This window comes from Trachurus trachurus (genome assembly GCF_905171665.1).
Source record: "Trachurus trachurus genome assembly, chromosome: 1".
Taxonomy (NCBI): domain Eukaryota; kingdom Metazoa; phylum Chordata; class Actinopteri; order Carangiformes; family Carangidae; genus Trachurus; species Trachurus trachurus.
The window spans coordinates 6,365,079-6,380,907 of record NC_139891.1 but is presented as its reverse complement, the minus strand read 5'-3'; the positions used below and the strand labels follow the sequence as shown (position 1 = coordinate 6,380,907).

Genomic DNA, 15,829 nt, shown 5'->3' with positions numbered 1-15,829 from the left:
GCACCTTATGAAGAGAGAGCAGCTTTGCTGGTTGCGACTGAAGAGCCATTTCATTTATTAGAGACAATTTTTGTCTGGAAAATGAAGGATGTATTGATTTTTGTTGAACAGTTGGCAAACAAGGCTCGCCTTGTGCTTGTCAGGTTTTGCCAACAGCGACTGCATAGCCTTCATTGATATGAAAAACTGGCCTTGATTTTCTTTTCTTTTTTTTGACAGCTTCGAGTGTCAAAGAGCTTGGGGTCAACAAAGAGCCCAAGCTTAGTCTGAAAAAAGTGTACCTTTCTTTCTTTTTTTTGTATTTTTTTTTTTTTTTTTACAAGTTGTGGTTCACACTTTGAGTTAAAAGAACATCTTTGAGGCATTTTCTAGACAAAGAGGAACTGTACAAGGTGGTTCGACAAGAACAAACGGATCACTTTTAAGTCTACAACTTCCGCATCCCACAGTTTTTTATTTTTTTGTTGTTTTTGCCACATTTTTCTTCTTAAAATATATATTCCATATATGCAAATTTATATGTCACAGTAATATACAATCTAAGTGCTTCAGAAGTGAAGAGGACTTGTGTGCAGATGATGAGAAGACCAAATGGTACAGTTGTGTTCGGAGGGAGGAGGAATGTAACTCTGCCAAAAAAGGGGGAGATGCTAAAGGAAGGATGTGAATCTTTGGTAAAAGGAATGTTCCCATAATGCCACATAAACGCTGGCCAGCCACCAAGGCAGTTTACAATGATGAATAATTGAGTAATGTCTGAATTTTCCACAAGGGAAATATCCCAGGCTCCAGCTCTGGAGAGTTTCATTCTGCCCCCTCCCTCATTGAGTGATCTATTATTTTCATTGGAGAGATAGGTGGGAGGTAGGAGAGAGTAAGGGGAAGGGGAACAGGTGACACAGTGAAACTTGATGGTGAAATCACATCCTAACCGCGCCTCAAACACAGATCACCGGCTCCCTGTCTGTCTTGTAAGGTGGCGATGTGAATCATAATTGTCCGTCTGCTGAAGACAACAACAAAGAGGTGAAAATGCTCCAGCTGCTCCTATTTGTCCTTTAATCTCGCCTCTTACTACGTCCGGCTTTCCCGCTGCCGGATCCCTTTTTCCCTCCCTCCTTTCTGGACTCCGCCCTCTCGTTCACCTGACGCCGGGCCTCCTCCGCGAACTCAGTGTCATTGTCCAGCTCTTTGCCCTCCCCGCCGGCCTGCATGCTGTGCGGGTTGCTGGGCAGAGCTAAGTAAGGATGCTGCGGCAAGGTGGGAGAGGGGGACATGGAGAAGCTGACGGGTCCTTCTGCTTGCATTCTGGCCCCCCCGTTGGACAGCGCTCTGTACTTGAGGCGGAGCTTGTGAGGCAGGGCGGTGCCCTTGACCTCGCCGTGGCACTCTCCGTACGAGCCGGCAGCTCCCGCCGCCTTCTGGTGGTAGCTGCTGCTGATGTCCGACGAGGACGAGGACGGGGACTCGTCGTCGGTGGAGCCCTCCTTGTCGGAGCTACGCGGCTCCCCGTCGCTGGATGAGGTGTCTTTGGCGGAGGAGTTCTCCTGGTAGAAACCGTCAGCTCGGGGCCCCCCCTCGTAGGTGAGGACCGGGGGCTCTTCGTCCAGTGTGTTGAGGTAGCCGTTGTGCTGTGTGAAGGAGGACTTGCCCTCCTCAGTGTTGTGGATCAGATTGGGGGCGAAGGGGTTCTGGTGGCTCTCTGTGTGCTCCAGTCTGTTCTCCTGACCCTGGTAGCTGAAGTGATGCTGCTGCTGCTGGACGTGGGGGTTGTATTTCTGCTGCAGCTCCTCCGCCGACTCGTCGTGGTCTGTGGTGTACTCGTACTGAGGCGAGTCCAGGGTCTTTGTCCTCTCCAGCTTCTCTGCGACCTCTGAGATGGTCGCCGAGCAGTCGGAGAACTTGGAGGTGGAGGTGTGCTGGCCGTGCTGCGGCGGTCTGCTTTGCTGGGACTGCTGCTCCTCGGACCTCTGGCTCTCCACGGGGTAGCAGCCGCTGCTGGAGCGGTACAGGATGACGCTCCTCTGCGCAGAGGTGGCCTGAGGGGCGGGGCTGGACGTGGTCTCCATGTGGCACTGCTGCTGCTGCTGCTGCTGTTGGTGGTGCTGGTAGTCCATGGCGTTGTCAGCCATCTGGGTGCTCTGCTGGTGAGGGGAAACCAGAGCGGTCTGGTAAACCGCGGGTGGCATTCCGTCGGGAATCCCGCTGCTCTCCAGCCTGGCCATCTCCAAACTTGACGGCTCCTTCTTTATGCTGTAGCTCATGGGCTCGGGGCTGTCTCTGGAGGAGCCGTCAGACATGTCGGAGATGGAGCCGCCGTGGGGAGAGTACTTGTGGAGGGAGCCGTGGCGCTCGCCGCGGCTCGACTGTTCGGTTTCAGACGAGTCTGAGTTGAGCATCACCTGGGACGCGCTTGAGTAGCCGCTGCTGGAGAGGTAGGCGTTGGGGGTGCCGTTGGAGCTGCTCCCGTTGCTACCAGTGTTGGCGCTCATGGCACTGTTGGAGATCTGCTGACTCTTCTCCATGTAGGAGGCTGTGCTGATGAGGCCGAAGCGCAGCTTGAGCTGAAGGAGTTCTGTCTTCAGACGGACGTTCTCCTCGTTCAGCGCCATGACCCGGTTCTCCAGCACCATGTCGTTGAGGCGGCGCTTTTCCCTTGAGCGCTTGGCTGCTTCGTTGTTCTTCCTCCGTTTTTCCCAATAGGAAGCATCTTTCTTCTCATCAGAGATGAACTCCCGCTTGCGACGGGAAGTCACACTGGGTTTGCTACCTTTACCCCCGCGGCTGCTGGACCTCTGTCCGCCTTCGGGATCGGGGGATGGGATGCTCCCGTCGTAGGGAGAGAAAGGTTCCACGTCCATGGTGTTCTTGTTGCTGGTGGATGAGAAGTGTAGACTGAGATTTTCCATTTTTTCCCAACTGGGGGCCAGAGTGACTCTGGCAAAGGGGGGGAAGGGAAAAGATGTAAAACTATATGAACCTTCTGCCTTGTTGCTACGGACTGTGACTATGTCGCAGGATCAGCAAAAATTTCTGGATGAGGTATTTGTGCTCCTTGAGGGTTGCGCCTCATTGATTTCTGTTATGTAAAGTCAAAGTTCAAGTGTCCATATTCTCCAGGAAGATTAAAAAGAGGTGGAACTCCACGAAAACCTCAGACATTGAACCACTGTTGTGAACGAGGAATCGAAAAAAAGGAAACCTCGAAAAAAGAAAGTTTGTATTTTGAGTAGAGCGTCTTCCAGTCAGTTGTTCAAAGTGCTTTCTGGAGTCTCGCCGGAGGTGATTTGGAGTTTATCTGCGTCTTCCTCAATCTTTAGCAGAGCTGTGATGCCTGTCAGGCTGCTGCTTTGCTCCTCTCAGTGTCTTGCACAGGATGTAGGTCAGTCCGTCTACTTCAGGGCTCCCTGAGGATCTGGCTCCAATGCTGCTGTTTGCTGACCACTACCTGGTTTGAGGAGACAGAAGGAGAGAGAGAGAGAGAGTGGGTTAGATTAGAGCTGTGAAAACCACTGCTGCTCATTGTGGCATGCATGGTCCCTTTAGTGAAACCTCTAAAGGCTTGTGATCATTACGCAGTCTGTTTATCGCAGTTCAACTTGCACTGAAAATCTATTACATAACCCTTCAAAGTTGCACAATGTTTGTCTTTCTTGTCTTTGTTTCCTTGACTTCACAGAGAAGAAGGAGAGTGGATGCAGAGCCTGAGTAGCGGCGCACACGAGCACTCAGGACTGCTGCTGCTACTGCAGAGCTGTTGTGTAAGAGGGAGCCACTGTCATAGTCACGTAACAGGGGCTGAGGCAGGCTGACCTGGAGCCAGCTCTGCAGAGACTGACAGATAAAAGGCTGAGGGAGGGAAGGAGTGGACTGGCTGGCTCTGGTTTATTATCTAACCTATTCTGATTTAACAAATAACAACCTCTGCTTATATAATGTAGGGGAATAAAATCTAAGTCTGAACAAAGTCACACTAATGCATCACACCAATTGAGGAATGTCTGAAATTGACCTATATATGTCAGTCATCACAGTTTCTGCCATATCTGGACACACATCTGCGTTGAGGCTCTGTGGTGTGTTTGTCTGTGGGGGAGGAGGGAGGGGGGGAGAGAGATCTCCATTGCTGCTGTAATGTCTCAGTTTCTCTGGTAGCCGTCACACTGTCTGAAATTACTCAACACCGCAAGCTGCTGAACTTCCTTATGTTGTGTCAACATCGTAGTTCAGCAGGAAGCGCCGCTCACACAAACACATCTTGCGCCATAAAGTTAAAAACAATGCCCAGTGCAGCACTCGGTGGTGGATGTGTCGACGGGGGCTCGGCATTATGTAATAACTTAGATCTGCTCTTTGTTTTTAGGCCCGTTTCCTCCGCTTCTCTCACTGCACGGCATTACGCAGTTGATGTGCAGTAATTAATGACACATCGTTACACTGAGTCCTGGAGTCCATTACAAACATGAAAACAACGTTTTATGACACACACACACACACATGCAAAGAGGGAGTGCTGAAATCTAGGTCAGTGTGCCTGTGGGTAACAGTGACTCCTCTGGTGTCAACACGGGAATCAAACAGTGAACAAACATAAAGCTCGCTCTTCACAGACCCACAGCCTCGAGTTTCTCAAATGTTTTCATTTCTTAATAAGGCCAATTTTGGAATAAGTGAAGGCACTGTTTACTAGTGGACACAAAATCATTTCAGCCGCACCTCAGCCCAGTTCGGTCATTTTTAATTGTCAGGGGACTTTTGTTCAGACTTTCAAATCTTTGATAATTAAATGCAAATACAAAGCACATGTATGCAAATAAGACATTGGTGCAGGAACTGTGGTAAGGATTTGTGTTACGCTACTGAAGCAGTAAGGACAAGAAGCATGAGGGTATCTCCTGTGTGCCTCTAAAACTACAAAAGTCAATGCTGACATAGTAAACCGAGCCAAATGAAATGCACAGATAAGTCATGGAAAGATATAGAGGGATTTTTTGGGGTGTTGCTGATGAAAAACAAGCGGTTCATGCTACTGTTTTTGTTTTAGGTTCCCTCTGTATACTGAAGCCTGGAAACTGAGACCAGACATGGCAGAAAGCAGAGAAGCAGACGTGAACAAAGAGGCTCCACACACTGTTCCCGTTATTTAAAACCCGTGGTGATGTCATGAAGGCAAAGGGAAAAAAGAAAAAAAAAACACACGCTCAGTAGAATAAAGGTGGGTGCTATTGTAGAACATATAATCTGCTGCACATTGACCTTCATTGTATTGCTCCCTCATAACAAACCACTTACTTCACACTACACCATTAATGCATCATTACTATTTAATCCAGTCTTCTCCAGACTGCCCCACCTCCCAATCCACAGTCAGTGACCCTATTGCATAATATCACATTAAAAACCCACGTTATGACCTTGAAACAGCTCAACTGCAGCTCAGAATAATTAACCATTTATTAACCGGTGTCTGAGGCGATATAACTAGGTCTAGGTCTAAACGCAGCACGCTGTTTTTTCTTTCACATTCAGTGGCAAAACACGGTTTCTTCCGCCTTTTTAGTTCAACTCCTCTCCTTAAAGAAGTGGAGTAAAGCTACGCTGAACAGAGAGGGATTTGGACGCAACCAGCAACAGATGTGGAAAAATGTAGGGTCGGCCCCCGTCTCTCCGCCTCCCTCCCTCCCTCCCTCCCCAAGCCTGAATCATTTTCATAAAGACTTGCAATGGGGAGGGTTTGGGGCGCGAAACAAAGGCGGGCAAGGAAAGGAAGCACGCATACGTCTGCGCTGTCCCACTGACCTAGAAACGACGCTAAGCAGTAAACACTCCTCCTGTCTTTGACGGTGCGCCATAAAATAGGTCAGTAGGACTGCATGGGAGGGAGGGACGGGCGGGAGAGGGAGAGAGAGAGAGACTATTAGAGTGCACGCTAAAAATAGAGCGACGGAGAAGGGGGAGGGAGGGGGGAGAGGAGCGATATGGTGTGACGGGAGGAATTCAGTTGGTGGAAATGAGAGGAATTTTACAGAAACTGCAGCAGGAGCAATGAAAGAGACAAAGTTGCACGCGCCATCTGCCCCCCCTCCCTTCCTACACATAGGCTACACACACGCACAAAAAAAATCGGATTATGAAAGACCCAGTGATTTTCAACATTAATTCCCGTTCGCTCCACAAACCCTGCGACGCGCGTGCACGCGGCAGCACATAACAATATAATGCGCCAGATGAAAAACGATAGGGAGAGAGGAGTAGGACAGGGAGACGGCATTGACGTCAGAGCACACACCCATCTCTGCAGCCACATTCACAGCTCCCTCTCTCTCTGCCTGGACTGCATGGGGAGGGGCTGCTGCTGCTGCTGCTGCTGCTGGTAGTGGTGGTGCTGCTGCTCCTAACCTACGTGCTCTGAATTTCTCTTGTTGCAGAGCAAAGCTTGTGTAACACATGCATATTACATAGCGGCAGACGCTACAGGTTACTATAGCTGTGAGAGGCTCAGACCCCCCCCTCTCTGTGTTCAGGTCCCTGAAAAAAGCAGGGTGAAGCTACAGGAGAGATGTATGCATTGTGTAGCCTACTAATAATTTCTCTTTCTCTCTATTTTTTTAACCCTCCTGTTGTCCTTCTGGGTCAAATTTACCCAATCTGTTCCTTTCCTCCATCCTTCCTTTCTCCCTCCCCTCCATTTTTCTTTCCTTCCTTTTTCCCTTCGTTCTGACTTCTTCTTCCTTCCTCTTTTGATCTAATGGTCAATTAGACCATTCTAATTCTGTTCACTCCCTCCCTCCATTTTTATTTATTTCCTTCTTTCCACAATCCTTTTCCCCTTCCTTCCTTCCCTTCGGCCCTTCTTCTTCCTTCCTTTTTGACCCAATCTTTTCACCTTCCTTTTTTCCTCCCATCTCTCCCTTTGTCCTTCCTGCCTGCCTGCCTTCCTTCCTTCCTTCTTTCCCTTCGTCCTTCCTTCCCTGACCCAGAAGGACAACAGAAGGATTTTAAAGAGTGATCTGTTGCATGTGTGTTTCCATGTTAGGCTTGGCTGAGGAAAACACAGCCACTTATGCCGCTCAGGGAGGAATGCCTCACCTCTGACCTCCTCTGAGGCAAGTGTGAGTAAAACGCATGGCATCCTCGATTTCCCCTCCTCCATCCTCACAGTGATCCAACACCACACACGTGGATGGGGCCCCCCGGCTAGGAGCCACCATCTTTCCCCCCGTGGTTTTCGTGTCAAGGAACAAAACCGAAGAGACGGAAAGCCAGACATTCCAGGTCAGTTAATGAGACCTGTGTGTGGGTGTCGACCATGTAACACTTCCTCCGAGTCGTATGTGACCCAACACACGTCAACTGGTACCAAGGGCAAGTGACTGAATAAACAGATACAACTTAAGCCCCACTTTTTTTAAAAGAAGGTTACACAGTGAATTGAATAAATAATCTTGACCTTATTTTGAAAGTTGCAAATTCGTACAAATAACATTCACATTTGCTGTTCAGTGATCTGAATCTCACTCGGTCAATAATCTCTATCTTTGTCGGTTGATTCTGATTTCCTGCATCATCCCCCTTTACTAAGAAGTCAAAAGTTTTTGCTACTTACAGTCAGTAGAATAACAAAGCAAAATCAGCAAGAGGAAAAAAAAGTTGAAAAAGTTTTGATAAACAGCCAGTAAAGTTAGAAAACTGGGCCAAAATTGCTTCATTTACTTCAGTATGCATAAGTCTGAGGTCTGTATTCCTCAGAGCCACAGATTGGAGTGGTCAAAGTAGTCCACAGCTTGTCCCGTATACCTCATGTGCCTCCTCACCCAGTTACAGGTCTGACCTATATTCAGAGTGCTGGCTGGGACAGAGCAATGCAGACGGCTCTGAAAACAGACCAGCTGGCAGCAGGCGGACTAAGAGCTCACCAGAGCTCTGCCTGCCTTCGCCAGACAGGGGTTTCCATGCATTGCATCACATCCTGGATGTTCACTTGTTATTCTAATTTCACAACAAAGTCTCACCAAGATCTCACCCGGATCTTGGGAGACAGACCAACTTAGCCTCTACTATTCCATGTTTCCTTTTGGAGGATAAAGGCTGTGCAAGTTAAAAATAGCTTGCAGACCTTGAGTAGCTCTATTACATCACTGATGAGAGCATTTCTAAATACAATTTCCCCTGCGCAGACTTGTTAAATATCTATCTGCTTTAACAATAATGAATATGGGTATGAATGATGAGAAGAAAGCACAGGGTGTGAACGGGAATCAATTACAGGCCTCTCTGTCCCAGGAGAGAGCTGCTGTTTATTGCTTCTCCCCGCTGTGCGCTGGTTATGTCATACCCTCCAACTCCCTCAAAGCGAAGCTTTGTGCTTTACTTAACCCACCTCATGAGTAAAGGAGAATCATCTAGTGACTCACTCTGAGAAGAAGAAATCAGACATTTTGTGCCTGTTTTCTCCTTTGAACTTAAATGTTTATTACTGTAAGTGATAGTGATGTAACCTAAAAGCAGTAGCACATGTTCTTCACATCTGGAGAGAAGTCGTTTTTTATGTGAATATAAGCATCACATTTTTTTTATTGCATTCATAGTAGATTACTTAATATGTTGCAGGTAATATCCCTTAGGTATCTCTTATACTCCTGCAAATGAATATAGGACATCTATTGTTATAGATAAAATGATGATGGGCATTTTTTTTGCATATAATCTTTACTAAATTTAACTATAACCTCCACATTTGCATGAAATTTAACCGTTTTTTCTCTCTCTAAATCTACCACAAACAATACCCTATAAATAAAATTGTAGGTTATTTCTATTAAAAGCCACGCTTTCATTCAGTCTTATATTTGCATCAGGTGGACGATCAGAGAGATTCATTAATAGCTCAGAAAATAAAGTCATTAAGTCAAAAACACGAAAACAATATTGAATCCGCAGCATGCCACGTGCAGGGGCTAATACAGCATACCGTGTGTCTGCATTAACCAGACAACACAGGCTGAGTGCAGCAGCTGCCCCCATTCCCTGGAAAACACCACCATGAGGGAAATTACCTCGCCTTGACATTGAGCAGCCTTCATAATGTGGGGTGTGCGGCCGGTTACGGCTCCGTTTCCTCCGTCCTAACACATGTTTCGTGTCACAAACAAAGCGAGAGCACAGAATAAAAAATAAAAAACCGGCAACAAAAGTAGCAGAGCGGAGCAGACCACCGCGTTTATGTGACAAAAACAGCCGCAAACGTCTCAAAGTCACGGACGCAGGCGCGGGTCTGCCGGTTAGAGCCGAGTCTCCATGTGAACAATAAGCGGCCATGGGCATCACGTCCTCATGTCTAGGCTACTACACGGACACACGCAGCGGAGGCGCATATATGATTAAACCATACACCACCGATTAAACAATATAGATACAAGCAGACAAAGACAAAGGGCGGAATGCGGCTCGCGCTCACTCTACATACCTTTCAATGTCCCGGAGGAGGAGGGGAAAAAAAGATTCAGGCTTTCCCGACACAAAAGCTGTCTCGCTCCTGTTTCCTCTTTCCCTTCTTGTCCCTGAAGAAGAAACCTCCCTAAAAACGAAATACGAAAAAACTTTGTTCTTCCTCTCGTGTCGGTGCTCCGGTCGGTTGTGGTTGAGTCCGTGGGTCTTTGTCGGGTGGATGCTGTTTCGGTCTCTTGGCTCGAGCTGCCTGTGTGTTGTGTGCGGTCGGACACTGCTCCAGTTTCTCTGGCTCCCTTTCTAGAAATATGTGTTAGTAGGTCAGCGGTTGCATAACAGCTCTTAGGCTGCCTAGTCACGTTTTTGTCCTCTGTCTCTCTCCGCGCGAGAGCCGCTGTGTGTGTTATTAACCCCTCTGTATTATGTGTCCTCCCCACCCCTTCACCTATATCTCAATCTTTCCTCCGCGTTGTAATACCAACTCTTTTACGGAAGTGGTTAAGTTTATATCAAGGGCATGCATGCGTCTGCACGGACACCGCGTTATACTGAGACGTCCAATAATAGCATGTAACAGCATGTCCTTCAGCGGGGCTAGCGAAGAGTCAGTGGGACATATCATCTCCGTGTCAATATATATATTTATGCTCTCCTGGGGATACTTTATGTTTAATGGAACAAAGATAAAGTTTATTCTGATAACCTCATGGTCCCAGGACTCTAGTCCGGGAACCTCATGACCCAAAAACATTCTCTGTGTGTGTTTCTTTAACACTTTGATTGCAACATAGTACATATTGGCACATGACACCATAGAGGCTGTTAAGACCAAGGGGGCAGTTAAGACCAGTTGTAAAACATATAGAAAGGTTATACACAGTTGTTACTGATATATTATAAAATCACATTTAGATCCATGTTTTCCCTAATTCTTTTATATAGATAGATAGATAGATAGATAGATAGATAGATAGATAGATAGATAGATAGATAGATAGATAGATAGATAGATAGATAGATAGATGCAATTTTCAGATACTACTTATACTTCACTAGACTTCAGAGGGGGTTGTACTCCTTACTTGTCTAATTGTATTTGGCCAATATAGTCACAGGACTAGGTTTTAGATATGGAAGGCATTCACCTTAGGCTATAAATGTGATTTATTGTTACAGACCGTCCAATAAAGTTGTTAAAAATAACAGTGCAATTTACTGGTAACTTCAGTAGGACTATATATACTGTACTGTATATAGGCTACTGTATGTACAATGTGTGATATCACTGCTATAGATAGATAGATAGATAGATAGATAGATAGATAGATAGATAGATAGATAGATAGATAGATAGATAGATAGATAGATAGATAGATAGATAGATGGATTACTTCTTTTTTTAAATATTGCTATGCTTTGTTGGAAAATGTTGGCATAATTTGTAGTAGAAAGTTTTATTATTATATATTTTCTTTTTTTATTATTATTATAGAAATAGGAAAACACTAAAGCAAACCTTTAATACATTTAAGATAAAATCGGATAAAATCAAATGAGACGAGACAAATGTATCTTATTAATCATGAATGAAACCATTGTTGTGACATTATTTTTTACATAATTTCATGTTCTTTGTTGTATTTATCTGTTCAGAAAAATGTCAGTGTATTATCTGCTTAGGAGCTTTATTATCCCACAAAGCCATGGTGTCCTCATCGCCACCATATTTCATCTGCAGTTACGTCAGCCCTGTTTGGTATCAGACACACATCCAGCCCACTTTCTCACTCATTCACATCCCTTCCCCCTGCTTTGTCTCCACACACACGTACACACACACGTACACACACACACACACACCATCATCATCACCATTAGACCATGCCGGAGAAACGGCAGCCTTGAACTTGTCTAGCTCCTCCCCCCACCAGTCCTCTGTTAGAACCACCAACCCCCAACACACAGCTCCATCTTTCCAGCTGCCTCTGCATGCAGGCATTCCCTTGGCAACTGTGGTAGTATGGTGGGGCCTGCCTAGCAACCAAAAGGCTCTCACTCCCTTGGATGAGGCTCATGGCATGGGGGGCGGGTTGCAGACTGGGCTGGATGAAGATTGATCACAGACAAAGAGCTCATGAGCATCTTGTTGTTGATGTGGAGAGAGACAAACAGCGTAAAAAAAAAAAGAAGAAAAAAAAGAATGGTTCTTCTGCAGCTGCACCGTTCTGCTGATGCCTGTTCAGACTTGACCTAACGCTGTGCTTTGTGAATAAAAATGGCCAATTTGATGGTACAAGTGCATGTGCTTCCAACACAGAATAATAGTGTTGCTTGTTCTCTATGTGCAGCATGTGGTGCTTCAGGAAGCACAATGGAGGAGATGACCTCTGTAGTAACACTGCTGTGAATGAATGAATGAATGAGAGTTGGTGATCCATGCCGGTAAAGACATTTGGCGCCACCTGGTGGTAAATATATATACATATATTTTTCAAAAGGCTGAACACTGAGGACTGAAGATGGAAATATCCCAAGATTTTGTCAATGCAGAATAATGACTAATCCAATTAATCATACATTTCTACAACAAATTCATAATTCAGTACATGCAGCTGCTACATGTGGCCCCCTGGCTTTCCACTGCTATCAATATCTACTGCATTGCTGTATGTTTCTGTCTATCTGCAGGATTTGTTCTATTTCCAGGTGTTGAGATATTCTAAACCTTTATCCTTCACTTCCACACGGACCAATCAGTCTCCACCGCAACTGCCTCAACTCTAAAAATAGCTTTCTACTGCTGACGTGATAGATGACTCATGCAGTGTCTCTCTCCCCTCCCTGCTTCCACCCCTCTCTCACTGTGCACTGCCCAACACCCTGCTGTCCCCCCTCAGTTCAGTAACCTTAGTTCAGTACGAGCTGGCGCCAAGGTGGTATTTATATTTTTTTAAATAGTCTTTAAAAGAAAACAAGGCCAGGAATAAAATCTAAAGTTCAGAGGAAAAAGAGACTTTTGTCATGCATCCTCTAACTCGAGTGCCATGACTCCATGCACAAAAACAGTCTTGCATATTGCACATCGATGGTTTAAATTACATGTGGCCATTACAGTAGAGCAAATAAAACTGTTATTAATATCATACTAAAATATCTCAGTTTGACATAAACGATTAATCAGGCTTTTGGATAAAATATATTTTTATTTTCAAACACTCCATTGAGTTACAGTGATGCTGAAAATGACTTCTAATGTACTCTGCTTTCATAAGATCAACCACAAACTGATGAAGTGAACAAACACAAATCCACAGTACAGTCACATTTAGTACAGATTCAACACAGGATAATGTTATACACAACACACCTTGTGCTGAAGAAATTAAAGGAATGTCTCAGTGACGGTGTGTGACGTGTGTGTTTTAATGTGCACATTAGTGTTGAACACGTGAAGACCAAAGCCTTACAAATCATGACTCTGTGCATGGTTAGTATCCCACATGTTCATCTAGTGTTCGTAACTGACCTGCCCAGTCAAGTGTTCAGAAATGTACAGTGACTTTTCACAACGAAGCACACATGAATCACCTCTATTAAATATTGTTTTGACGGATACAAGTCTTCTCTGGCAGTGGTGTGTTGTTGACCATCCCAGAATGGTTCAATCACTGGATTCAGCTTTTCCTGTGGCATGGAAAATCAAGTCTCTTTGCATCAGTGCAGTGCTTCACAGTGGGAACCAGTCTGTGAGATCAATTTTCTGGAAAAGATTCTGCTGAAATCGGCCGATTAGTTTCAGTCTGGGTTTGACCTGCAGGTTTCTAAGCCATCTTTGAGAGCAGCTGCTTAGAGAAGAGCCTCTTGAGCTGAGCCACTTCCTGAGACAAGCAGCTGATCTGCGATCTCAGACTAACATCCTCTGTTGTGTAGGTGGTGTCCTTGGAGCTCTGCAGAGAGATGGAGTTATAATAACCAGAGGAGGGACCCTGATACTGATGCCCGAGTCCAGGACTGGCCTCTTCCCTGGACCAAGGAGCCTGACCGACTTCCCGACTGTCCCACGCCGCCTGTTGCTGGCTCCGTACCGGGATGTTTGGCCCCACTGTGGCTACAGGTGGTCCACTGTGTCTGCTATCAGAGAGAGGAGATATCTCCCCTCCGTCGCTGCTACAACCAGGGCCTTTGAATCTGAGCTTGTGTGGGAGACTCCTCAAACTCTCAGGTGAGTCGTGTTTGTTTACATACTGACCCTCGCTGGCCTCCAAGGTGGAGATGTGGGAGTCGTAACCCTGCTGCTCCGGAGAAGGTCCGCTCCGTTCGCTCAGCGTGTCGTCAAAAAACACAGGGCTCCCCATGTTTGAGTTACACGAAGTGGAAACAGCCGACTCCTCCGATACGCTGTGACTCGACGTGGGCCCGGCCCCCCTCAGCCCATAGACGGCAGCCTGCTGCAGAGGGTGAGGCTGGATGTAGTGGCTGTTTGCACTCTGCTGTGTGTTGAGGTATGAGGGTCCCTCAGTGTGAGGCTGGTAGTAATGTGTGATAGTGGATGGTTGATGGGCGCAGAGCGACGCAGTGAGCGGCAGGATGGTGACGTCAGACGGATCCTTGACCAGACCAAAGCGAAACTTGAGGGCCAACAGCTCGGCCCTCAGGCGAGCGTTTTCCTCCAGCAGACCCAGGACCCTCCTCTCCAGCACCATGTCGTTGGCTCGCCGCTTCTCTCTGGACCGCTTGGCCGCCTCGTTGTTTTTTTTCCTCTTGTCCCAGTAGCCATCGTCTTTCTTCTCACTGGGGATGAACTCCCGTTTGCGGCGTGCGTTGTTTCCGTTGTCTTCATCACAGCTGCAGCCAGCGTTAGCTTCAGCGTTGGCGAGGCTCTCTTTGTGTTTGAGGGCAAATGTGCGACCCAGCAGGGTTCGGGCCAGTTGGCTCGTGGAGGTCAGGATGGAAACGGCCTCATCAGTGAAAGACCCGGTCCCACCCTGAGGCCTGGACTCCAGTCCCTCCACATCCCGCAGCGCTGGCACTGACAGGTCCTGGATGATGGCTCCCACAGTCTGACCCGTCATGTTCAATCACTTCAGTGCTCTGCAGGGTCTGTCTGATGGTTGGAGGCTGAGGATGAAATGCTCTATAATGGCGCCACCTAGTGGTGAAAATACACAAACACTGATGAGCTCAGGATTTGTTTACAAGGTTGCAAAACATTTCACTGACATCATGCTGCCACTTAGATGTTGTAATTATCAACTGGAAAAGACATTAAAGTCATAAAATAAAAACTTACATTCTCAGGTTGCCTGTATTTAACTGCATTTCCGAGGGATACAGCTGCATTTATATAGACTCATAACTTTTTTTTTTAAATTGAATCCAAAACGGTCTCAAAAATTATATATAGTAACCAGGGACGTTTTAATTCATCATATTCATACCAGCCAATTCACCGAAAGAGCAATTTACAAAGAGGAATTCATTAAGAGTACTTGAAAAGTTTCTAATTGGAAAAACGTGAAACATCCTAAATGGCTGATCATTTACTAAAATATTAAATTTCATTTCAGAAATTGATTTGAGTCAAGTGAATCCAGTCAAACACAAGGTAATTACCCTCATACTACCAAGATGTTTCTTTTATTTATTTAACCCTTAATCCAAAATTATTGTCAACATAAAACCAATACCATTTTCTATCCGATCAAAGATAATAACTGCAAAATATTATTCATAAACCTTAACGGAGTCTATCTAGCTAATTCCACTGGTGTGATATAGTAAAATCAGATCTGTGATAGACGTGGTTAAAGCGGCTCCAGAGGAGCGACTACTCACAGATCAGCAGCTGCTCAGGAGGCTCTTCAGGCGGACACAGGAGGCACGTGGAGCCGCTCCGCTCGTCTGGATGTCTCTGCTCCTGAAAAGCTCCGCATCTCTCTCCGTCCTTTCTTTCCCCGCTCATCGGTTCAGCCGGGGTCGGATCCTCACCCCGGGTGACCCCCCTCCACCCCCCCACTACTACCCGCCCTGCCCTCCTCCTCCCCCCTCCTCCTCCCAACGGGAAGCCGGCGGAGTCAAACCAGCGAGAGACACACTGTAACTGCATCACAACAGAGCAGATCTCAAAGTGTTTCCAAAACAAGTCTCTGTTTTTAATGTAGTTGGAAGGAGGACGAGGTAAGACACTAATAAACTGTAAGCCACAACTTACAATCAACATAATGAAAATCCAGCAGACTGACTCCTGCTGTGTTCCTGTACAGCGTTTTTATAAGTAGGTAACGTTACATGTTTGTTCTTGAGCAGTGATGGGAATAACGGCGTTACTTTTTTTTTTTTTTTTTTTTCCAGTAACCAGTAATCAAAAAAGTTAGTTACTAGT

General features: G+C 46.2%; 2 protein-coding genes across 4 annotated transcripts; both read right to left on the bottom strand.

The window, feature by feature from the left end:
- Positions 1 to 282: 282 nt before the first annotated feature.
- Positions 283 to 9,910, bottom strand: nfil3-5 (nuclear factor, interleukin 3 regulated, member 5). Of its 3 annotated transcripts, none has more exons than XM_083973787.1 (2): positions 9,467 to 9,910; positions 283 to 3,448 (listed from the first exon to the last, which is right to left on the bottom strand). In XM_083973787.1, the coding sequence occupies exon 2, from the start codon at positions 2,907 to 2,909 to the stop codon at positions 1,059 to 1,061; it is 1,851 nt and encodes a 616-aa protein (XP_083829913.1). In that variant the 5' UTR covers positions 2,910 to 3,448; positions 9,467 to 9,910; the 3' UTR covers positions 283 to 1,058. The 3 variants fall into 3 exon arrangements, with proteins under 3 accessions (XP_083829913.1, XP_083829912.1, XP_083829914.1); XM_083973786.1 differs by having other exon boundaries at positions 283 to 3,444; XM_083973788.1 differs by lacking the exon at positions 9,467 to 9,910 and adding an exon at positions 7,607 to 8,206.
- A 2,742-nt stretch (positions 9,911 to 12,652) lies between these two features.
- On the bottom strand, positions 12,653 to 15,408 carry LOC310994854 (uncharacterized protein). Its single transcript, XM_083983728.1, has 2 exons — positions 15,283 to 15,408; positions 12,653 to 14,596 (listed from the first exon to the last, which is right to left on the bottom strand). The coding sequence occupies exon 2, from the start codon at positions 14,517 to 14,519 to the stop codon at positions 13,269 to 13,271; it is 1,251 nt and encodes a 416-aa protein (XP_083839854.1). The 5' UTR covers positions 14,520 to 14,596; positions 15,283 to 15,408; the 3' UTR covers positions 12,653 to 13,268.
- Positions 15,409 to 15,829: the final 421 nt, after the last annotated feature.

Coding starts and splice junctions, on each gene's coding strand:
- nfil3-5 (XM_083973787.1), bottom strand. CDS start 2,909: ATGGAAAATCTCAGTCTACACTTCTCATCCACCAGCAACAAGAACACC.
- LOC310994854 (XM_083983728.1), bottom strand. CDS start 14,519: ATGACGGGTCAGACTGTGGGAGCCATCATCCAGGACCTGTCAGTGCCA.